This window comes from Geotrypetes seraphini, chromosome 13, assembly GCF_902459505.1.
Source record: "Geotrypetes seraphini chromosome 13, aGeoSer1.1, whole genome shotgun sequence".
Taxonomy (NCBI): domain Eukaryota; kingdom Metazoa; phylum Chordata; class Amphibia; order Gymnophiona; family Dermophiidae; genus Geotrypetes; species Geotrypetes seraphini.
In genome coordinates, this window is record NC_047096.1 from 40,574,962 (window position 1) to 40,600,692 (window position 25,731).

The 25,731-nt window shown below is 43.4% G+C and overlaps 1 protein-coding gene across 5 annotated transcripts in view; it reads left to right on the forward strand.

Moving 5' to 3' along the window:
* The window catches only part of IGSF9B (immunoglobulin superfamily member 9B), a 224,981-nt gene that overhangs the window by 44,891 nt on the left and 154,359 nt on the right, over positions 1-25,731 (forward strand). For all 5 annotated transcript variants that reach the window (XM_033917419.1, XM_033917418.1, XM_033917421.1 and 2 more), the window contains exon 2: positions 23,188-23,385. In XM_033917419.1, coding sequence (XP_033773310.1) covers positions 23,188-23,385 — 198 coding nt within the window. The remainder of the gene's footprint in view (positions 1-23,187; positions 23,386-25,731) is intronic.

The following is a 25,731-nucleotide window of genomic DNA, read 5'->3' on the forward strand; positions in this document are numbered from 1 at the left end:
TAGAATGTGGATAGATTTCCATATAAATTTCTCATGGATATTCACTGTGGATATCCTGAAAACCTGACTGGTTAGGTGTGTCCTGAGGACTGGATTGAGAACCCCTGTCCTAGACAGTGGATAAGATACTCCTAACCAGGTGGTCCACCCTTTGTATTTTTCAGTATGCATAAACTGAGGCATGCACTAATGGGACTCTGAGTGATGAGGCAATGTTAGGGGCTGTCAACTCCAGCTATCTTTGGCTAGTGCAGATTTCCAGCAAGAAACACTTCCTGGTATAAAACAGCTTTTTCATGTGCTTCACACAGAGCACAGGTGTCAGAGTCCTGGGGAAGCTCCTGAAATCAGAGAAGAGAGAGCGATTGGCAGCTTTTCTACAGCCCTGTGTTGTGAGGTGCCTCCATTGGCAGTAGCTTCACGCCGTGTGGCCTCTGGATTCATTCCATACCCTAAAAGTTAAAAAAAAATAAAAATCATCCTCAGAAATGAAATGCTTTACTGAATTTAAGAAGCAGAAGACAAGCATTGAAAGATGATCCTTCAGCCTTAATTGATTGCACTTTTCCATGTGGCGAGGTGCAGACGGTCTTGGCTTTGGACTTAAGTGCCTGTTATTGGCGCAGTACCCAAATGTGCTGTTGAGAGAAACACAGTATATTCTTGGTTGCATTTGGTATTTAACCCCTTTTTCTCTTGTGCTGTAATAATTCTGCTTTCAGCAGATGCACCTTATATATAAGTGAATTGCACTGACTTCTAAACTTGCAGTACCTAACTCCTCTTTGCCTTCTTTCTAAAAGGCAGCTGTCTTATTTTATTTCCTCTCCTTTCCCTGTTCTGCTAGGAGACCTCCTTAGGATGAACCATAAATAATGATAGATCTGCCATGGCTACTTAGTGAAAGCTTTAGCCAGCTCTCTTCATGTTCAGCAGGGCGCTCCACTATAAGAATGCATTAGGCCTTGGGGGCTTGTAAAGAGGAGGAGGGTGGAAGGGAGGAAGAGAGAGTAAGGTAGAAGGGAGAGTGACAGCATCTAAGGCCTCCTTGTGGTCTGAAAATGATGGTTTTTACTTTGTTCAGAACTCCTGGTCTCTATGGGGTAATTTAATAACAGGGCACCTATAAAAAAACTCAAAGAAGCTGTTGACTTGATGTGTGCATTTTGCCATTATAAAACAAACATAGAATAGTTTTAGAGTTTTATAAAATAGGTTCTTACAATAATCTCCATGAGTGCAAAAATGCTCTTGCATAATGTTGCACTTGCTCTAAAGTAGAGAACGACGTGGGGAAAAATGTCTGTCCCCACAAGCTTGGTCCCTGTCCCTGCCCTTTCCTGTCCCCGTAAGCTCTGTCCCATCCCAGTGAGCTCGGTCCCCGTCCCTGCAAAACATCTGATCCCATCCGCTCAAGCCTCGAATAGTTATGATTGGACCCAGGGTTGGCCACTGTTGGAAACAGGATACTAGGCTTGATGGACCATTGATCTGTCCCAGTATGGTAATGTGTGTTCTTACGTGAGCCAAGTATAGGACAATCAAGCCATTGTGACATCACTGATGAGTTTGGCTCTTAGGCATTGGTGGAATGAGGCATTATGACATCATAATCTCAATTCTGGAATGTTGCTACTATTTGGGTTTCTGCCAGGTACTTGAAACCTGGGTTGGCCACTGTTTGAAACAGGACACTGGGCTTGATGGACCTTCAGTTTGTCCCAGTATGGCAATTATGATATTAAGTTCTAAATGTATGGTGATACTGAGAGGAAGCCAGAATCTTTTCATTGTTTGCCAAACTGCTTATTAATAACTTTGGAGGGTTAGGTTCTTATATAGAAAATCTTATGTAAATGTATCTTTAAACAAAAAATTCTGTAAGCCAGATTTAAACATCAGTACTATCCTAGCGGACCACAATATTACATAATGTTGGAACTGGAAATAAGTAAAAAAATAAATGGAAACAGACTGCTAGAGTAGTTCTGAAAATATTTGCAAAACACAGTATTTAAATGACCCAAACTCTGGTAATTGATGTTTTTTTGTATGTTTCTCATGGTCTCACAGGCTGTATAAAATTCAGTGATGGATCATATTTGGTTCAAGGGTTGCAGGTCACCCACCTCTGCCCTAGCATGTTGTGATATTCCTAAGAAATTATTTTGTCTCCTGTTTGTAAAGTCACTAACAGTTTTGATATATGGGGATGAAAAACACTGAAGGGGGAGGAAAGCATTAAGACTCTAGAGAATCTGTAGGGGCTCTTCTTCCTTATATAACTAGGAATGAATATCTCAGATCTCAGCCCATCTTATGCATCAACAGTAAGCTGATTTTATTTTATTAAAGTATAAAAAGAAACAATATTCTGTACAATTGTTATTTTATAAACACAAATAATACAGAGCAAGGATCAACAAAACCTCTCTCTCCTTTCCCCTCTCCTTCACAAATATCCCCTCCACTATTGAGAAAACCGAACAAGCCAAATTACTACAGAATGCTATGTAGAAAAATCAAGCTAACAGAATACTTCAGTCACACATGACAGGAATAGTGTTAGGGGAGTGCAACTAGGGCAACTGCCCCCTGGTCAGAGAGAGCCCTAAGCCAGCTGGAAGCTAAAAAATCACAGCCTGGGCTTTGTGGTCCTCAGTTATGCCTAACAGCAGCTCTAGCAATATACTTATTTCAAATCTGGTATATTCTAATCACAAAATAGAAAATAAAATTATTTTTTTCTACCTTTTGTTGTCTTGCCATTTTATTCTTCAAATCATGTTGGTCTTAGGCGCTGGTCTTTGTTTTCTTTTGTCTTCTTTTAACTTACTTGCCAGGGTCTCCTGACCATTTGCCATTTCTTCTTTCTCCTTACTCACCATGCATCTTCTATCTCTGTGTATGTATTGTTCCCTGTGGAGAAACTATAAAAGACAGTGAAGGTGCTAGGGTGCTTTATTCATTCAAATAGGGACTAGACACATATGTGTTTCAGCTGAAAAGTCTGATCAGACTGTTAGAGATAAGTCTCTCTTTCTTGTATGGTCTTATTGTAATATGGCTCTAATATGATGTAACTTTGCGTGTCGCACCTGGAAATAACAACCACTATAATCTATACCAGTGGTATTCAACCCAGTCCTCAGGAGCCTCCTGGCCAGTCGGATTTTCAAAGTCTCTGTCATCCATATTCATTGTGGCTATCCTGAAAACCTGTCTGGCCAGGTGGTCCCTGAGGACTGGGTTGAATATCACTGATTTATACGATCTTGGCTTTAGTGCAATGAAATTGCATGTTCAACTAGATTACTGTAACACTATTTATCTTGGCATAACAAAGACCTGCCTTCAAAGACTCCAACTGATACAAAATACTGCTGCAAAATTAATTTTTGGAAAAAGTAAATTTGACCATGTTTCTCCTTTGCTTTTAAACCTTCATTGGCTTCCGGTCTATCTCAGGATTCACTTTAAATGTGCATGTATTACTTTTAAAATTTTATATGGTATCTTCATCCCTCTTGTCCCTTTATTATGGAATGCTTATAGATTCTCCTGTGCAAGAGGCACCCAACAATTCAAACTCTCCCTTCCTTCAGTGAAAGGAATCAAAGAAGTCATGAATTTCAGTCAATCCTTGGTTTTCAAATTTTCTCAACTATGAAATGAACTTCCTCTTATTTTAAGGGTCCTGGTCCTTTTCAACTTTTTTGTAAATCTTTAAAAACTATTTTATTTGCCAAACACTTTGGAAACTAGTCATATTAATATTTTCTGATTGTTAACTTTTAAAGTATTTTTTTAGTTACTTTTAATCGAGTCAAGCTCCTTTCTGGCTGAAGACTCGGTATACAAAGCTAAGTTATAGTTTAGTTTAGCATCTTCCTTTTCTATGTCTCCTATACATCCCTTTCTAGTATTTCCCTTATGCCAATCTCCCTGCCTTCATCATCTCACCATTCTATGATCCCCCTCCCCCTGTGTACGGTATCACTCCTCTAGATCCATATGCCCTCTAAGTCCAACATCTTCTTTCTTCATTCTTATTCCCCTCCATGTCTAGCCATCTCTCTGTGTCCATATACCCTCCCATGTCTGGCATTACCCTTTTTTGTTCCTGTTCCTATGCTCCCAACCATGCCCACCAACTCCCCTCTTTTTGTATGTCTCCATGTCCAGCTTCTCCTATCTTACTCCTTACATCAATGTGTCTCTCACACTCTCTCTTTCCTTCCTCCCTACCTCCGCTATATTCAATATTTCACTCACTCTTCCTTCATTCATTGGTTCAGTTTGTTTATTTCCCTTCCCTTCTTCCCTGCAGGTCCTGCACTTCTCTCCCTTCCCTCTAGCCTCCTTCCCATGGATCCAACACCTTTATCCCCTTCAGTGCCCAGGTGTGGGTCTGGTCCCTCTCTCTTCCCTCCAGCTCCAGTTCCCTCCACCACATGGGCCCAGCACCTCTTTCCTTTCCCCCCAATCTCCAGACCAGATCCAGCACCTGTTTCCCTTCCCTTCAGCTCCAGCCGGTCCAGCAATCCAAGCAAGCCCCTCCCCCTTTGCGGGTGCAGCAGCAGCCTCCCCCCCCAATCACAGGTTCAGCTGCCCCCACGATCACTGGTCCAATGGCCCCTCTCCTCCCTCACAATCATGGGTCAAATGGCAAAAACCCCTCCAAAAACAACCTGTGACTCCCCTTCGGGATTGGCCCCTTTGTGCCACCTGCTCCGGGCCTACCAGCCTCTTAGAAGCTTCATTGACAAAGAGGCAATGTCACAGGCCTGCTAAGGGACCTTCCTTTGGCTGAAGGAAGCGATCAGAGACAAAAAAACTTTGTTTAAGGAATGGAAAAGGTCAAAAACAGATGAAAACTGGAACAAGCACAAACAACATCAACGCAGATGCCATAAGGCAGTAAAAGCAGCCAAAAGGGACTATGAGGAAAAAATAGCCAAGGAGGCGAAGAACTTCAAGCCGTTCTTTCGATATATTAAGGGGAAATGACCTGCGAAGGAAGCGGTGGGACCGTTGGATGACCATGGAATAAAGGGAGCGCTAAAGGAAGACAAAGCAATCGCTGACAAACTGAACACATTTTTTGCATCTGTATTTACCGAAGAAGATATACATAGCATACCGGAACCCATCAGAGTATATGCTGGAAACGAAGACGGAAAGCTGACAGGATTGACGGTCAGTCTAGAGGAGATGTGTAGGCAGATTGATAGGCTTAAGAGCGATAAATCCCTGGGACCGGATGGCATCCATCCTAGGGTCATCAAGGAACTGAAAGGGACCATAGCTGAACTGCTTCAACTAGTAGCCAATCTGTTGATCAAATCGGGAAAGATTCCGGAAGACTGGAAGATGGTGAATGTTTTGCCGATCTTCAAGAAAGGTTCAAGGGGAGATCCAGGAAACTACAGACCGGTGAGTCTGACCTTGGTACTGGGAAAAATGGTGGAGTCGCTGATAAAGGACCGCATCATTGATCACCTTGACGGACACGGGCTGATGAGGACCAGTCAGCACGGTTTTAGCAAAGGCAGATCGTGTTTGATGAACTTGCTACACTTCTTTGAGGGAGTAAACAGACAGATAGATAAGGGCGACCTGGTCGACATTGTATATCTGGATTTTCAGAAGGCATTTGACAAGGATCCGCATGAATGACTACTTCAGAAAATTGCGAGCCATGGAATTGAGAGTGAAATACTCACATGGATTAAAAACTGGCTGGAACATAGGAAACAGAGAGTAGGGATAAATGGACAATGCTCGGACTGGAAGAGCGTCACCAGTGGGGTGCCGCAGGGCTCGGTGCTTGGACCCGTGCTCTTCAACAGGACCCGCCAGAGAGGAAGACCCGAAGCCGGCAACAGCAGTGAATTGTAAACACTGCTGCTGCCTGAAGCACCCGAAGCAGACACTTCTCTACCCTCCCAGCCCAACCCACGGTGACTCTCATGTCTCACTCCCATGCGACATGACCTTAACAAATCTCCCTCCAGCATGGCAGCCGCAGCACGCTAAACAGGCTGCTTCGCAGTTTTCTCCTGCAGTTGAGTCCTTCTGTTGCGTCACTGATGATGTCACCAGCAGGAGACTCACCGGCAGGAGAAAGCCGCGAAGCAGCCTGTTTAGCGTGCTGCGGCTGCCAACGCTGGAGGGAGGTTTGTGCCGGTATGTGGCTTTGAGTTCGGGCGATTTCGGGCCTCCTACGACCCCCGTCTTTGTAGAGCAGGGAATCCAGCGCTGGCAGCGAGTCCTGCCGGCGAGTGTAGGTAGGTGTAAGGCTGGGGACTCGCGCATGCGCACTCCTGTGGCCACAGATCTACGGATCATGGAAGCATGCAGATAGGAGTGCGCATGCACAGCTAAGGTTTTATTATATAGGATTGCGTTTATATCAAAATTTTAATAAACTTGAAACTTGAAGTTTCAATTTTGTATTTTCCACATCTATTCCTTTTTGGTGTGCTTGTATGCGTCTTTAACAGCTGGGTATTTTCTTCTTTTAGGTGAGGGTGCTGGGCAGCAGTGCATCCCACGTGGCTGTTACTAGAGATGTGCATTGGTTACTGTGCCTGAAAAACTTTAGGGATTTAGCATGTATTAATCTACAGATTTAACATTAAGTTGATTAGCTTGTTTTAATGCATGTTAAAAAAAATTACTGTAATGGATATGCATGTGATGTGAAGTAGAAAAATGTCTGAAAATCAGGAAAAATGACCAACTGAACTGAAAACAACACTAAAATGTTTTGTGCTGCTTTAAGAAATTCTTAGATAGGATTCTGGCGTTTCAAGCAGGAGTAATGAATTCATGTTTGAATGCTCTTGTTTCTCCAGCCCTCATTTATTATCAATTTTGGAAAGATCTTAAAACTTATCTGTTTAAACAATGCAATATTTAATCGATTTCAAAATTATCATGATAAGCGGATTTTTAAAATTATTTTTATGGAATAATGTTTACAGTTTCTTATCTATTTTAGTATAAATAATTTGTATTGTGCATATTTTACTTTGAATAAGTTAGGGTTGCATTTTGTTAGTCAGTATCTTTTATTGAATTGTGTTACTTTCTTTTATAAGACATCGTTATTTGGATCTGAATTTTAATTACTTGTTGTAAATCGCCAAGAACTGATGGTTTGGCGGTATATAAAAATAAAACTATTATTATTATTATTATATCCCTGAGTGTTGCAGTCATAGGGCAGTGTTTCCCATCCATCCTAGATAATCTTTTGTTGCTAAATCCATGAAGAATGTTTCTATTTTATTTCAGGTTGCACTCTTTCCCTCACTGTCACATCCGTGAGGGGGTGTCCCTAGTTTGTCTCGGGCACATGCAGAAGATATATTCAAAGCCTATCTTTGCTGTCACACTCAGGGGGGAGTACTCCCAATCTGTCCCATGCAACAATCTCTGCTGTCATATTTTGGGGAGGGGTTGTCCTCAGTCTATTCCAGATAGTTTTTCTCCTGTCCCGAATTGATCTTGGGCATCTCTGCTCTCAGTCTAGTGAGTTTTAGGTTAGTGCTTTATGTGAACAGATGGAGATTAAAATTCAGTAGGAAATGTGAAGTGGGTTCCAGTAAATGACTCTGTCAGTGAAGGAGAGATAATAGTATTCTGTAGTTAGAATATAATTCGGGGATTGGGGGAGAGGGGACAGATGAAACTCTGCTTAATTGGAATCTGTGCTCAGATAGAGAGGGAGGGAGGGAGAGAGCAAGGGGAGAATTAGAAAACAGAGAAGAAGGGATAGAAAAGATGGAGGAAGCAAGGTGGTAAGGAGAAAGATTAGGGCTGAAAGAGAAAAGTTGGAAATGGCAAGGGAAGAAAAACCCAGGGCCTGATTCTACATAGCACCTCTACATTAGGCACTGTTAGGCGCCCTAATTGCGGCTGCCTAGCGATGCCTAAGTGGTTCATAGACAAAAGCGTGCGACGACAAAGGCGCGACGACAACCCAGCGCAGACAACTGAGCGCAAGGCGGAAGCGTGCCGAAGAAAAGTATTTTAAGGGGCTCTGATGGGGGGTGTTGGTGGGGAACCCCCCCCCCACTTTACTTAATAGAGATCGCGCTGGCGTTGTGGGGGGTTTGGGGGGTTGTAACCCCCCTCATTTACTGGAAACTTAACTTTTTCCCTCTTTTTTAGGGAAAAAGTGTAGTTTTCAGTATAATGTGGGGGGTTACAGCCCCCCAAACCCCCCACAATGCCGGCACGATCTCTGTTAAGTAAAGTTAAACCCCCAGTCGGAGCCCTTTAAAATACTGTTTTTCTTCGGCGCGCTTCTGCCTTGCGCTCAGTTGTCTGCACTGGGTTGTCGTCGCGCCTTTGTCGTCGCACGCTTTTGACCTGTCATCGCCTAAGTTCGGGATCTGTGCAGAACTTTTTTTTTTTTTTTTTTAAATTGGCTTAATCAGTATGGTAATTTGATCGCGCTGGTTTTCTGACAATTAAAAAAAATGATGTGGATGTTCTGAAAGATGATTTATTATTCGCTCTTCACAATAAAAATACAAATAAAAGTCTGAATTTGTATGATTGTCCTGCCAGACCCTACACGGTCCGTGTTTCGGTGAGACCGCCTTCCTCAGGGGTCCAGATGATGTAGGGTACACAGATAAAAAATATGAGCTAAAAAACAATGTGCGTGTCTTTGAGCAGAAAAATGAAAATGGCTTGAAACAAGCAGAGTGACGCGTAAAATCGCCGTGTAGGGTCCGGCAGGACAATCATGCGTGTATTACAAATTCAGACTTTTATTTGTATTTTTATTGTGATGAGTGAATAATAAATCATCTTTCAGAACATCCACATATTTTTGGATTATTTTTACTGTGGAACATTGGGTCTTCTTTTGTTTTGTTGAATCAATAACCCCCTCCCCTCTATTAATTAAATAAGAGTTTGGTGCCAAACTCTTAGGCAGCCTAGTGACGCCTAAGGATGCCTACCAATGCCTGCCTGAAAAAGAAGGTATGGTTAAGGGCAGAGAATAGGCGTGGTTGAGTTAGGTGTTGTTAGATGTCTGATATAGGCGCCGGTAAATTAGGCCAATGAAAACCTGGCCTAATTGAGTGCTGCCTACCTTTAGGATGCCTAGTGATGCCTAAGTCTTCTTAGGTGCCGCTAGGCATGATTCTATAAATGGCGCTTAGCAGATGATTGACAACTGCGCTGAGTGGCGCCTCAATGACAGGCACTGCTAGGCGCCGTTTACAGAATCAGATTCCCAGTGCTTCCCTTCCTGTTTTCTTCTGAGTGTTTGCTGTTTTATCATGTGCTGGTAACCTCCACATTCAGCACCAGGAAGAGTTTTGCTTGGAGAAGCCATGAAACGGTAAGGGTAAGGGTTGGTAGTACAGCCAAAGTAGTTTTACTTATTATATTCAAGGACTTTCTCTGTTCTAGTGGACTTACAATCTAACCATGCCCCCCTCTTTTACAAAACTGCAAAAGTGGTTTTTATTGCAGTCAGGTGCGCTGAATGCTCTGCGCTGCTCCCGACGCTCATAGGAACTCTAAGATCATCGGGAGCAGTGCAGAGCATTCAACATGCCAGCTGGTGCTAAAAACCGCTTTTGCGGTTTTGTAAAAGGGGGGTGGAGGTGGGTGGGTAAGTTTTGTACTTGGGACAGTGGAAGATTAAAATGACTTGCTCACAAGGAGCTGCAGTGGGAATTTAAAGTAGAGAATTAAAAGGAGATAAAAATGGACTTGTTGAGTTGTGGGTGTTTCCTAGCTGTCAGTCACAATGTCTAGAGATCACAAACAGTGTCTGACATATAGTAACATAATAGATAATGGTGAAACAAGACTAACATACCATCGGCATTTCCGGTTATTTCTGTCCACATTAGTAAGGATATAGCTCAGCTGCCAGCCATAGAATATTACAATTTGTAAAAATGTCACTCACTATCCAATACAGTTTTAAAAATTGTCTTTATCTTTAGCTGTCTAATGCCTTGAATAGATGAGCATTTGAGATCCCTTGTTTAATTAGCACACTTCATCCATCTCTTCCTTTATCTAAGCATGAATCTGTTGTCCAAACATCCAACCTCCTATGTCACCTGAGCTGTCAGCTAGAGCTTTGTGACTGCTTATGTTTCCTCCAGGACCTGGTATTCCTGTACTTCCAGTCTGCCAGACAGACCTAGCTGTTAATTGAATCTTCATTTCATGCTTGTCTTCAATTGTGTTTTTTGCTTCTCTCTTTTTCTTGCCCATTTCTCTTGTTGAATGACGTCTGTTCAGACAATTTTCAATCAGTGGAAAGAAGCTGTTCTCCAAGGCTTATTTAATTTGATGCTACATGTGTGACTACCTTGCAGACTGCAAAGTTGTATCAACCTAAGAGAATCAGAATGAGATGCAGAGTTGCAGTAGTCCTATTATATGTGAAAGTTGGTATCAGTAGATCCCATCTCATCCTATGTATTCTAATTCAGTGCATGCATTTCCTTTTTCGTACAATTCCTAATTTAGAACCAATAGGAGGAAATATTTTTTTTTTTTCACTTGGAGAATAGTTAAGCTCTGGAACACATTGCTGGAGGTTGTGAAAAAAGCAGAAAGCATAGCTGGTTCCCAGAGGAAAAGTCCATATTGAGACAGACATGGGGGAAGCCTCTGCTTGCCCTGGATCGGTAGCATGGAATGTTGCTACTCTTTGGTTTGTTTGCAAGGTACTAGTGACCTGGATTGACCACCGTGAGGACTGACTACTGGGCTTGATAGACCATTGGTCTGACACAGTAAGGTATTCTTATGTTCTAATACTTCCATTATATCTTCTGTATGATTTGTTTCTGAGCCTGAAACTTGAAGGAGTGGCTCAAATCCAAACAAACTTTCACTGGCCTGCTTGGGTTCAGCCTTCCTCTCTAACAGTACCTCATCACCACCAGCTTATTGCATTGACTTGTCTAGGTTCTGGAGAGTTAGTCTGTGGTACCACCCTGGCTATTCCCTGAGTCTGCTGTATAACTTGTTTGTGCATCCACTGTCTCTTTATTGTCTTGCAGCTATGGATCCTGGGTGTCCTCTCTCATAGCTCCATGAAGTTCATTATTGTTTTTACTGCATGGGAGCATTGCAGGCATGAAAATATATTCCCTGACATTGTTCCTGAGTTTTCCTTCCTGAAGCTTCACTTCATGATTCCTTGTTCTAGAACATCCTTTCTATTTAAAAAAAAAAGGTCACATCTCTTTTCTCTAGGATCCTTATCGCATATTATATGGCTTTCAGAGCAGACTTGAATGGCCTTCAGTTTATCTATATCCTTTCAGAAGTGTGGCTTCCAGAAATGGACACACAATTCTAGGTGAGGCGTATCACATCCCTATTTTAGATAATTCCTGCTTCTTTCAGTGTCTTCAAGATCACAGGCAATGCCTGACTCTCTGCCCTGTCATGGGAGATCACAGACAGCACCTGTCTGCCTTTCCTGTTTTCATTTTTTAGAAAAAATGACAATCTACCCAACTATGTCTGCTGTTCAGTGTCAAGAGATCAAAGAAAGTGCCTGCCTTTCCTGTTGTCTGGGTCCAGTTTTCAAACTGTCTGTTTTGGTACAAGATGATGACTGTGCTTCCCCTTTCAAAGAAAGTGCCTGCCTTTCCTGTTGTCTGGGTCCAGTTTTCAAACTGTCTGTTTTGGTACGAGATGATGACTGTGCTTCCCCTTTGAAATCTTCCATGGGCATAAAGTACCTGCAAATTTTTGCACATAACTTTTTTGTACATATAATCTAATACGAGGTATATATTCCACCTTTCTGGTCTACCGAAAGACCACCAAATATGGTTTACAATCAGGCAAGTATATAAGAACATAAGAATTGCCGCTGCTGGGTCAGACCAGCAGTCCATTGCGCACAGCAGTCCGCTCACGTGGCGGCCCCCAGGTCAAAGACCTGTGCCCTAACCGAGACCAACCCTACCTGCGTTCGTTCTGGTTCAGCAAGAACTTGTCCAACTTTGTCTTGAATCCCTGGAGGGTATTTTTACCTATAACAGCCTCTGGAAGAGCATTCCAGCTCTCCACCACTCTCTGGGTGAAGAAGAACTTCCTTACGTTTGTACGGAATCTATCCCCTTTTAACTTTAGAAAGTGCCCTCTCGTCCTCTCTACCTTGGAGAGGGTGAACAATCTGTCTTTATCTACTGAATCTAATCCCTTCATTATCTTGAATGTTTCGATCATGTCCCCTCTCAATCTCCTCTTTTCAAGGGAGAATAGGCCCAGCTTCTCTAATCTCTCATTGTACGGCAGCTCCTCCAACCCCTTAACCATTTTAGTTGCTCTTCTCTGGACCCTTTCGAGTTGTGCCATGTCCTTCTTCATGTACGGCGACCAGTGCTGGACACAGTATTCCAGGTGAGGGCGTACCATGGCCCGGTACAGCGGCATGATTACCTTCTCCGATCTATTCGTGATTCCCTTCTTAATCATTCCTAGCATTCTGCTCGCCCTTTTCGCTGCCGCCGCACATTGTGCAGATGGCTTCATCGACTTGTCAATCAGTACTCCCAAGTCCCTTTCCTGGGGGGGTCTGCCAAAGTACCGCCCCGGACATCCTGTATTCGTGCATGGGATTTTTGATACCAACACTTATCCACGTTGAATCTCATTTGCCATGTTGTTGCCCATTTCTCGAGCATGGTTATGTCGTGTTGCAAATCTTCACAGTCCCCCTGTGTCTTCACTACTCTGAATAACTTCGTATCGTCCGCAAATTTAATCACCTCACTCATCGTACCTATTTCCAGATCATTTATGAATATGTTGAAGAGCACGGGTCCAAGCACCGAGCCCTGCGGCACCCCACTGGTGACGTTCTTCCAGTCCGAGTATAGATACAAATGTATAAAGAATACAAAAACAAAATGCAAAATAAATGAATGCAAGATAAAATACAAAATTAACAGTGAAAACATTATAGAATATAAAACAATGGCCTAGAGCAGGGGTAGGCAATTCCGGTCCTCAAGAGCTGGAGCCAGGTCAGGTTTTCAGGATCTCTACAATGAATATGTATGAGATGGATTTGCATGCACTGCCTCCTTGAGATGCGAATCTATCTCATGCATATTTATTGTGGATATCCTGAAAACCTGACCTGGCTCCGGCTCTTGAGGACCATAATTGCCTACCCTTGGCCTAGAGCAAAATTCCAATCTACACCCACTAGGGATAGCCACTGCTTTGCTTATAGTGTAAAACAGTATCAATAATAACACCCTTTTTCTGAAAAATATTTTGTAGATTTGAAAATAGAATCTATGCACATTACTTGCTGATCTTTCCCAAAATATGCTTCTGGGAAATTACTTTTTTATACTTCTAAAAGTGTGTATGCTGTCGGCTAAATTGAGGAAGGGCAATTTTCAAATTACGTTTACCATTTACCCCATAGATGACTTGAAAATTGCCATCCCCTTTCTTTCAAGCATGTCTACCTCCTCTGCTCCCAGTAACTTTTGCTATCCTTCTGTAGTGAATGGGAGCCTCGTGCTGTCTGCAGATAAGAGAGCTGGGGATTGTTCCAAGGAGCATCAAGCCTTCCTTGCATTGTCAGGAGTCCAGCTGCATGTTCATGAGAATCAACTTTCCCAGCTGTTTGGTGGGACTTCAAGCTTCCCTGTTTGCCAGAGAACACTACCTTGGAAGTGTGTGTCTGAAGATGAAGCGGTGGATTTCACAGTCCAGCTGTCTCTGGGTACTAGGACATTGGGATGCCAACCTATAAAAAATCACAGCCAGACAGGAGGAGGGTCTCCTACCTGAAATTGCACATTGTAGTGGAATTTGAGTGTTTCCTGTTAACAGAGAGTCATTTGGCCTGTGTAACATTGTCACTTCTGGTAACAGGGTAGACTTCCAGTGCCATCACAATTGCTCCTAGGTCATTTCTTGCTCTCTCTATTGGGAACATAACATAACATAAAAACTCACTTTTATACCGCAAATACCATTAAGTTCTATGCGGTTCATAGAGATTAGCAGTACAAAGGAATAAACAACCAGTATCTAACTTCCAAAAGATTCTGTAAAAAGTTGTGTCTTCAAAGCACGTCAAAATTGTTGATACAATTTGAATATATGAGTCAGATCCCTAATCCATGAGGCTGCCTGGAAGGACAACAGTTGTTCCTGGAATTTCTTAAACTAAAACCCTGTGATTCTGAAGAAGAGAGATTTTCCCAATTTTCCCGCATAGAGGATACCTTTTAGTGAGGGAAAGGATAGTTTAAGTTTATGGGTGGACCTAGTGTTCCAAGATAGTGGGATGCTGTGTAGGATTTCTTATATTTGCATCCCTTTGCAGAAGGAAACAAGAATAGTGAGTGAGATTTTCTAGAATGTTTAGAATTTGTAATGATGAAAGATTCCATAAGATACTCTGGGATTAGACCTGTTAATGCCTTAAAACAAACATTAACAGGTCTAATCCCAGAGTATCTTATGGAATCTTTCATTATTACTAATTCTAAACATTCTAGAAAATCTCACTCACTATTCTCGTTTCCTTCTGCGGAGTAGATGCCTGTATGTATGAGGAGACCTAGCTTGCATTTTACTAATGTAAACCATTCTGTTCTCTAGCAACATTTTATATAAAGTTCTATGGCGTAGTAAGGGTAAGCGGCGCCTGTGGCGGTGTCACCCCTCCCCCTCTACAGTGCACGTGCGCCCCCTTCCCTTTCCCCGTAGCTTTTTAACTTCTCCGGTGTGAGCAGCATGCCCATGTTGGTGTCGGCTCGTCCTTTGACGTCACTTCCTAGGCGCGGGTCCTGGAAGTGATGTGGGAGAGAGTACCGATGCTGACACAAGCAGTAACCTCAGGGAAGTAAAAAAAAGGTACATGGGAAGGCAAGGGGCATGCACGCACGACAAGGAGAGGAGTGGGGGAGGGAGGAGGAGGAGGGGTGCTGCACACTTAGGAAGACTGTGCCCGGGATGGGCGATCCCCCATCCCCCCTTACTATACCACTGTCTGGGGGCCATTTGCTTGACAATTTTGAGGACCAGCCATCTTTGCTTATTATCAGCCTGAAGAGGAAAACTCTGCTTTCAAAAGCTTATCAAAAATGTATTAGATTAGTTTAATAATAATAAAAAGATATCACCTTCCTTTTTCTTTTCTCTTTCTGGGGTTTTTTTTTAACCTTTAAAAAAGGACTAACTTGGCAGTTACACAATTTTGTCTGAGGACCAGACTGAAATCTAGCAGGACTGTTTGCATGAGTGGGTTTTTCTTTTTTTGTGTTCTTTACTTCTGCAAAATTTTTCCCTTTCCAAGATTTGAAGGAAATTTTGTATCTGTGGGGCCAAAGAACATTTATTTAAAAATGTTTTGTGAGGAAACTGACTTGCAGGCTTTTTGTGTTCCTTAAATCTGATTTTTATGTGGCTATACGATCAGGTAGGTTGACCGGTTTGTAATTCTCATTCCTTTGCCATCTGCTCCTGGAGTCTTACTTTTTTTTTCCCCTCCTCTGACTAGATTTGTCTCCGCTTTTTGCACTGAGTGATCATAATATTATGGTGGCAGGTGGAGGTGAATTGGAAACAGTAGGCATACTGTATATATGCATGTAAGGAGTTAAATGTTTGGGAAACTGTGTCTGCTGACGGCAATGAAATCATGTTTTCAATTGAGAAAGTGTAAAGGTTCTGCCTTGTTTTGAATGCAGCGAGAATGAGGTATAGGGAGGTGAAAATGAATCAACTGTATGTGTGTGAACAGTATTGGGGGGGCCCCCCACCATTTCAAGAGAACATCATGTAATGACTGTGTGTGCTGACTTGACATCCTGTCCTCGCCATACCCCTGGAGGTCCTTAAATGCTGTCACTGACAAGATCTTCATACCCATGGTTAGTTTAGCAGAGTCTAAAAAAAGGTTTTGGACATGTTCCTAAAAGAAAGGTCTATAAGCAATTATTAAGATGGACTTGGGAACATCTACTGCTTGTTTCTGTGATAAACAGCATAAAATCTGTTTTAATTTTTGGGATCTTGCCAGGTCCATGTGACCTGATTGCCCACTGTTCAAAACAGAATACTGAGAATGGCAATGCTTATGTGCTTATATTCTTATGTAAGGGATGTGTTGTTCCTCTTACAGCTCTCTCTCCCTAACCTTACTAATCCCTGGATGAGTATAAGGCCTATAGAATCTTATGGTAGTTGTGGGGTGTGCAGCAGATTCTGTCATATTCCTTTTAGGGGTAATCCAGGGATTGGTGGTATTAAAGAATGGCTGTGAGAGGGACAGCAGAACCTGAAGGGTTCACAGGGTTGATCCACAGATTGGTTTTGCATTTGCATCGAGAGCAGGTGACTGACTGGGAAATGTTTTGCCTGTTCTGAAGTTAGCTCCCCAGCTCTGAGGAGACTTTAATTGTAAGCTAGTTTCGGGACCCCTAGGGGCCTGATCAATTCCTGTTGGGGCCATTTACAAGCTAATGTTCATTGCAGTGTCAAAAATAACTGGTGATGTTACACTCTGTTTGTGAAAAACAGTGATGTCACTTCCAGCAAATCGGCACCATCTCTGCTGCTGTTGCTCTGAACTCTTAATCAGTCATGGCCTGACCCTGGGTGAATCTCATTCTTTGTCAGCATGTTACAGGTCCTAGAAATTGCAGAAATCTTTCAGGTTTTTTTTTCTGCTTTTCACTTCCTCTCTGAAAAACTGCTCTCAATTTTTCATGCTTGGTTTGAGATGCCTCTCTTCCTTCTCAGTACCTCCACTTCCTCTGATCTAAAGCCCTCTCTCCTGTTCTCCTTTTTTGAGTTGCTCCTTGTTGCCTTGTCTGCAAGGCAACATCTGCTTAAAATGGTCACAGCTCATGAAGTCACGGTGGCTAGCAAGTTTCAGTGCTGGTGTCTTGATGGGTTTGTTACCTAGAAGAATTTGGTGTGGTCATCTTTGGGAACCGGGGCAGGTATCTGAAACCTACCTCTGTATTTTTCTCAGGAATTTGCTGCTGCTGGTCAGAGCTCTCAGAGGCTGAATGAATGCAGAGAAGAGAATGACACGGTGGCTGTTATCCGCGGGTAGCCCGCCGAAACAGGGGGAGGGGAAGTGCTCACTGTGGGCACGGGGGCAAGGCCATCCACCGCCCCGTGGAGTGGTGAATAGCCTTGTTCCCGCAGTTAAGGGAGGAAATGCATGTGGCCCCCCTCCCTCCTTCCTACCTACCGGTCAAATCTATCTCCCTCCCTCCCCCTTACCTTCACGGTGCATTAGTTTCCAAAGTAACTTGCTCAAGCCTGCCGAGTCTGCCTGCAGTCGCGTTTGTCTGTGGGCGGAAGCTTCCGGTTGCATCAGAGGAGAAGCTTCCGCCCACAGACGCATGCGACTGCAGGCAGGCTTGGTCGGCTTTGAGCAAGTTACTCTGGAAAGTAACTTATAACACACCGCGAAGGTAAGGGGGAGGGAGGGATATTCTCGGGCCGATTGAGGATTGCTGAAGGGCGATGAGGTGGTGAGAGGGAAGGGTGATGGTGGAAAAGAAAGGAACAGACACTGAAAAGTGGTAGAGAGGAACAGATGCTGAAAGAAAATGGGGAATAGAAAGTGGGGAGAAGACATTGAAGGGAACAAATGGGGAAGACAGAGTGGGGAGAAGATGCTGAAGGAAAAATATGGGGAAGACAGAGTGGGGAGATGATGCTGAAGGGAAATTAAAAATCTTAGGAGTTATAATTGATGAAAAATTAGAATTTAAAGACCATATCAACAACATAGTTAAAGTCTGTTTCTATAAATTACGCTTAATTCGATCAATATCCAAATTCCTTGAACCCAAATCTCGCAATATATTAATTCATTCACTAGTAATAGCAAAATTAGACTATTAAAATTCTTTGTTGCTCAATATCACTCAAAAAGAAAAACGCCGATTGCAAATCATTCAAAACACTGCTATTAAATTAATCTATGATGCCAGGAAATTCGATCATGTAACTCCATTTTTCATTGACGCTCATTGGCTCCCTATTAGCCAGCGCATACAGTTTAAGGTCTTGCTACTTATATTTAAAACTTTGATATTCAATGAACCTCAGTGCATTTCAAAAATGTTAATTCCCCATTGTTCCGCACGTGCACTTAGATCATCTTTCCAAAACCTATTAGTTGTTCCCTCTTTAAAAATAATAGGTACTCGAAGATCAGATATGTTCTCTGTAGTGGGTCCCCAATGGTGGAATTCATTGCCCCAATATATAAAAATTGAAAAAGACATTTCTTCCTTCAAAAAATCCCTGAAAACATTCCTTTTTAAAGAGGCAGCTAAAACCGAGTCAACATGGCTTCTGTAAGGGTAGGTCATGCCTCACAAACTTATTGTACTTCTTTGAGGGAGTGAACAGCCAGGTGGATAAAGGGGAATCTATAGACATCATTTACCTTGACTTCCAAAAAGCCTTCGACAAGGTGCCACACGAGAGGCTGCTTAAAAAGATATGGAACCACGGGGTACAAGGGGAGGTCCACCGATGGATCAAAAACTGGCTGGCAAACAGGAAGCAGAGGGTTGGCGTAAAGGGCCACTACTCAGACTGGAAAGGGGTCACAAGCGGAGTTCCGCAGGGGTCGGTGCTGGGACCGCTCTTGTTCAATATCTACATAAATGACCTAGAGGCGGGAACTAAGTGTGAAGTCATTAAATTTGCAGATGACACTAAACTATACAGCAGGGCTCAAACCAAGGCAGACTGCGAGGATCTCCAAAAGGATCTAACGCAGCTGGAAAAGTGGGCCGAAAAGTGGCAGATGAGCTTCAACGTGGGGAAATGCAAGGTCATGCACGTGGGGAAAAAGAACCCGATGTTCACATACAAAATGGGGGGAACACCACTAGGGGTTAGTAACCTGGAGAGAGACCTGGGAGTGATGGTAGACGCAACACTGAAGGCATCGGCGCAATGCGCCACAGCCTCCAGGAAAGCAAACAGAATGCTGGGTATCATTAAGAAGGGTATTACGACCAGGACAAAGGAAGTCATCATGCCGCTGTATCGTGCAATGGTACGGCCGCATCTGGAGTACTGTGTCCAGTACTGGTCGCCGTACCTCAAGAAAGACATGGCGGTACTTGAGGGAGTACAAAGAAGGGCAACCAAACTGATAAAGGGAATGGAAAATCTCCCATATACTGACAGATTGAAGCAGTTGGGACTTTTCTCCCTGGAAAAGCGAAGACTTAGAGGAGACATGATAGAAACCTTCAAGATCCTGAAGGGCATAGAAAAAGTAGACAGGGGCAGATTTTTCAAATTAAGGGGCACCACAAGCACAAGGGGGCATTGGGAGAAATTGAAAGGGGACAGGTTTAGAACAAACGCTAGGAAGTTCTTTTTCACTCAGAGGGTAGTGGACACATGGAACGCGCTTCCAGAGGCTGTTGTAGACAAGAAAACATTAAATGGTTTCAAAGAAGGTTTGGATAGATTCCTAGAAGAAAAAGGGATTGGGGGGTATAGATAGGTATAGACCATTGCTCAGGCAATGGGCCTGATGGGCCGCCGCGGGAGCGGACCGCTGAGCAGGATGGATCTATGGTCTGCCTCAGCGGAGGCAACTTCTTATGTTCTTATGTTCTTATGTACTTTATTTTATGAATTCCGTTTTTAAGAATCCCCCTGCTCCTCGATTTTTTTCCCTTAATTGTTTTTCTTAATATAACAGATGTAACTTTTCCCCTCCTTCCCTTCTAATTGTTGTTTGTCTTGTCTGACTTCTAATGTTTATATATATCGTATGTATTTTAACTTAACTTATTTTATCATTATGTACATCGCTTTGTATAAAGATATAGCGATTCATCAAATATTTAATAAACCTTGAAAAAATGGGGAAGACAGAGTGGGCAGAAGACGCTGGAAGGGAAGAAGACAGAGATGCCAGACTATGGGGTGAGCGGAGTGAAGAAGAAAGGTGCCAGACCAATTGGGCAGAGCGGGGGGGGGGGGGGGGGGCGGTGTGTGTGAAGGGAGAGGCACAGTAACAGAGCATATGGAAGACGCAGAGAGAAGACAGACAGTGGATGGAAGGGATTGAATGAGAAGATGAGGAAAGCAGAAACCAGACAACAAAGGTAGAAAAAAATTTCTATTTATTTCTTTTCTTTCTTTCTTTTTTTTTTTTGCTTTAGGATAAAGTAGTATATTAGTTGTGTTGATAAAAATTTATAAACAAAGCTCTGCTAGCTAAACATCTCTTTTTCTAGTTCAGCAGCCAGAACTTTGATTTATAAGGAAGGAATAAGCTAAATATTGCAGTACTGAGGCTTGTATGGATGCTGCAGAGATAGTAGTCATGGGGACGGGCTTGGACAGTGGTCGTGGGGACGGGACGGGACGGGAACAGAGACGATGGTCGCGGGGATGGGGACAGATTTTTTTCCCCATGTCATTCTCTAATGCAGAGCAAATTTGGTAAACCACCTTCATGCAATTTTCTAACTTGTTCAAGAAATTCCTTTAAAAGAGATAGGGAGGGAGAGGAGTGCAGTGTACACAGGGACACAAGAGTAGTGCTGGGCTGAAATTTAGTGCCCCTATTACAAAGCCAAAGTAACGAGTACCAGAGCAACAAATGCGATGGAGCCCATAGGAACTGAATAGGTTGCATCGCACTTGCTGTGCGGGAGTCGATGCCGTAGATTTGTAAAAGGGGTTCTTAACTACCTGTATGGTGCTTAGAGACCAGAATCATTGCTGAAAGGAAAGAGGAAGAATGTGATATTTGTCGAGCTGCTGGGTCTGATTATGATTTTTTTTTTTTGGTTGAAAGTAACCCATATGTATCTATCTCTGGGATAAAGGACACAAAAAGTCCCCAGAAACAGCAAAAAAAGAGGTTTTAATGAATTCTGTTAAACCAAACAATTTGTAATACAACAGTTAAAATCCCATCCTTTTATGTGAAAAAAAAGTTACAGACGTACAAATGTGTAACCTTTTCAGACTGCTTGGTTTTTTTAAAATTCTTTATTTAAGTATTCAGACTGCTTGTTATGTATATTTTGTATCTATTGTTTATTTTTTTGTGTTAAAATATTGTATTGCAAACTACTGTGACAGATTTCCCATATGGCAGTATAGCGTGTAATCTAAGCTAAAAATCAACCATTTTCAAAATTTTAGATCTGATGTTTTAGTCACCTTTTCCCAGAGACAGTCGCATATTCTGCAATATAATTAAAGCTTTATCTCTACGGTGGGAGTGGAGGTGGGTGTTGGATAACTTGCTTAAATATTGATTTAATAACCAACTGGAATAGTGGCACCCTACCTGGAAGTGAATGCCAGAACTCAAAGCCACACATCCAAAAACTGTTCCTGTAGGACACAGAAGAGAAGAAACCCCCGCCATATGTAAGATCTTTTGAGTGTTAATGAGAAATATAAATGCTATCCTCTGTAGCTCATTGGAAAATGAATTCTAACTTCCATTTCTCCAGTGTGAGGACAGAGATGTTCCAGGTGCCTGTGTTTTCCAGTTTTGGAAGGTGTTTGGCTCCAATTATGTTCCATTTTGTCAGCACATATAGAATAAAGTAAAGGGAATAGAAACCCCACGTAAAATCCAACAAAAAGAGAACAAGTGGGGGGGGGGGGATAGAACTTGTCAACCTTGAGACAATCTTTTATTTCTATAAATTCAAAATAAATACAAAAACACATGAACATATTGAAAGGATCCAACTGAAGCCCTAACACGGTCTGTGTTTCGGCCCCCAGGTGGAGGCTTGCCTCAGGGGTGTGTCTGTTGGTCTGAAAAGAATACACTTGACATGAATAAAAATAAAGAATGCAAGTGTATTCTTTTCAGACCAATAGACCCACCTCTGAGGCAGGCTTCCACCTAGGGGCCGAAACACGGACCGTGTCGGGTCATCAGCTGGATCCTTTCAATATGTTCATGTGTTTTTGTATTTATTTTGAATTTATAGAAATAAAAGATTGTTTGTCTCAAGGTTGACGTGCTCTATTCCACTCCCCACTTCTTTTTTTTTGTTCCATTTGACAGCACTGCAGAAAAGTGGGGTGCCACTGAATAGATGCCAACTCAGTATAAATATGCAAATGAATTCTTTTAACAGTGCGTATTTGATATTTATCCTATTGTCATGTTTTTTTTCCCAACTCTAAAGAACCTCAGCGACACTACTCAAACTCAAGTCTTTCATTTCTTTAAGCTTCATGTATCCGCTCTTCATCGGTTCTTTACAAAATGACAAATTTGTCCTCACCGTTCCGACTTATTAGTTCAAAATACTTTATATTTATTATTCCATCTGTGATGACGTGACAGACCAGCTAGAGCCAGTGCTGTAATTAAAATTTGCAGCCTCTTTTACAAAGCCACGCCAGTGGCTGCCATGTGGCAACAGCCCCGAAGCCCTTGGCTTTGGGGAAATTAGCGCAGTGCAGCCACTAGCGCGGCTTTGTAAAAGAGGCTGTTAATGAGAAGAATGCTGCCAACATCTCACAGATCTAAAGGAAGACATACAGGATGGTGGTTAACGGAAAATAGGGGAAGCCTTGATAAAGCATCAGGTGAAACATGTTGGCTACATATACCCCTGGCATATGAAACCACAAAGCTAAGTAACAGATAGAAAATAAGATGGAATAATAAATATAAAGTATTTTGAACTAATAAGTCAGAACGGTGAGGACAAATTTGCCATTTAGTAAAGAACTGATGAACAGCGGACACGTGAAGCTTAAAGCAATGGAAGACGAGCTTTGAGTGGTGTTGCTAAGGTTCTTTAGAGTTGGAAAATAAACTTGACAGTAGGGATAAATATTAAATATGCACTGCTAAAAGTATACATTTGCATATTTATACTGAGTTGTGAATGAGATATCCCGAGTAAACTATATAGTCTAAGTTGGATAACTGAATAGATACTTAAGTCATGTCATGGAATGAGTGGTGCAGTGCACTGTGAGGAGAGGAGGGAGCAGAGCTTTGGGAGAAACCTGCTGCTGTGTTCTGTCAGCTAGTGACCGGCATGGTAGTACCACCTGTGTTCTTTACAAGAAGACTGTAACTGATACAGGTCAAAGTCATCCCTGATGTAGATGAAATCTCACTTCATTTTGTTTTCACTCTCCCAGGTGCCCACAGCTCAAGAGAGGAGCCCCAGTTTGTCACAGCTCGTGCTGGAGAGAGTGTCATTCTGGGATGCGACGTGATCCATCCAATTACGGGGCAGCCACCTCCCTACGTGGTGGAGTGGTTCAAGTACGGAGTTCCCATCCCCATTTTCATCAAGTTTGGGTTTTATCCACCACACGTGGATCCAGAATATTCAGGTGAGAGAGTGGGACCAAAGGGATGCCGTATTCTTATTCTGGTTTTCTTACTAATGATGCTAAAATGTGTGCTCTCTCCTAGACAGATAGATGTTGGGAGTGCCATTATATTTTGGTTTCTATATGATGTCCTATACACATTTCCACACACAAACACCCTTGAGGGTTGGGCTAAAGGATGATTGCGTCTTCCAGCTTATCTTTCAAAGGGCATCTCTTCAGGAGCATCAGAATCAAATTGAGGTCTCAGGTTTGAGTTTACTACTCAACCTATCCAACTCAACTTGGGGTTTCAAACCTTTTATAGGGTTTCTTTATTTTCTTGGGGATGTAGAGGCAAATCTAATGCTTGTGATGGCTCTGGCAGCATACAATTGTCTGCAGGTAAGTTGACATTAGCATAGCTAGGACCTACCTCTTCCACCCTACCCAGTCAATTGGGATAACCTGTGATCCAGACCATCCAGTTCCAGTTTTGCCCCATGGACTCATTCTCCTGCTTCTCATAGAGAAAAAGGTTTAAAGGTACTTTGTCAGTAGAGTTGCAATCTGACCAAGGCTAACAAACTGAACCAGTCCTGACTTTATCCTACTGCATTGATGGAGTTATAACTCCAATTTCTCGGTTCAGTTTGTTAGCCTTGGTCAGATTGCAACTCTACTGACAAAGTACCTTTAAACCTTTATATATTGCTTCATCTCCGATTGTGTTCAGGTACCAAAGACTAATTTTTCTGAGATTGCTTTGAAATCCAAAAACCCTGTGTTTCAGAGTTATGCTGGAACATACACAGACACACACTTTTAGCCCGTTACATTAACGGGTGCTAGAATATATGTCTGTCTGACTCTTTGTTTCTTTCTGTATATATCCCTCCCAATGTCTTTCTGTCTCTCTCCCTGCCCATGTGTCTTTCTTCCTTTCTTTCTGTCTCCCTCCCGCTGTCTATCTTTATTTCTCCCTCCTGCTGTGTGTCTGTCTTTCTTTCTATCTGTCTCTCTCCCTGCCCCCTATGCAGAAGCAACATTTCTCTACCCCCCACACTTCCCTGTGCAGCAGCCACAGCAGCATTCCCTCCCCCTCAATTTCCCTGTGCAGCAGCATTTCCCTCTCCCCACCCCATGTGCATCAGCAGCATTTCCCCATGCACCCCATGTACATCAGCAGCATTTCCCTCCCCCCCCCACTTCCCTGTGCAGCAGCAGCATTCCCTCCCCCTCCATTTCCCTGTGCAGCAGCATTTCCCTCTCCCACCCCAGTTCCCTGTGCAGCAGTAACAGCATTTCCCTCCCACCCACTTTCCTGTGCAGCGGCCCAGCAGCATTCCCTCCCCCTCCATTTCCCTGTGCAGCAGCATTTCCCTCCCCCACCTCCCTATGCAACAGCAGCATCAGTATTTCCCTCCCCCCACTTCTCTGTGCATCAGCAGCATTTCCCTCCCCCACTACCCTGTGCAGAAGCTGAAGCAGCATTCCTTCTCCCTCCATTCCCTATGCAGCAACATTTCCCTCCCACACCCCACTTCTCTGTGCAGCAGCAGCGGTATTTCCCTCCCCTTTCTCGTCCCTGTGCATCAGCAGCAGCATTTTCCCCTACCCCCTTCACTTCCCACAGTCTGGCCTGCTCCGTTAGTCTTTTGCCGTCCCCCTTCCCTATCCGCGGTCTGGCCAGCTCCCGGCGGCTCCTCTCATGATTGCCGCTTGCTTCGGAAGCCTTCTCTGATGCAGGTGCGGCTCGCCCTTACCTTACCGCGGTCTGGCCTGCTCCGTTAGTGTCTTGGCGGCCCCCCTTTACTTCCCTGTGCAGCAGCAGCATTCCCTCCCCCTCCATTTCCCTGTGCAGCAGCATTTCCCTCTCCCACCCCAGTTCCCCGTGCAGCAGCAACAGCATTTCCCTCCCCCCACTTTCCTGTGCAGCGGCCACAGCAGCATTCCCTCCCCCTCCATTTCCCTGTGCAGCAGCATTTCCCTCCCCCCACCTCCCTGTGCAACAGCAGCATCAGTATTTCCCTCCCCCTCCACTTCTCTGTGCATCAGCAGCATTTCCCTCCCCCACTACCCAATGCAGAAGCTGAAGCAGCATTCCCTCTCCCTCCATTTCCCTGTGCAGCAACATTTCCCTCCCCACCCCACTTCTTTGTGCAGCAGCAGCAGCAGCAGCGGTATTTCATTCCCGTTCCACGTCCCTGTGCATCAGCAGCAGCATTTTCCCCTACCCCCCTTCACTTCCCGCAGTCTGGCCTGCTCCGTTAGTCTATTGCCATCCCCCCTCCCCTTCCCGCAGTCTGGCCGGCTCCTGCCAGCTTCTCTTACGATTGCCACCTGCGTTGGAAGCCTTCTCTGACA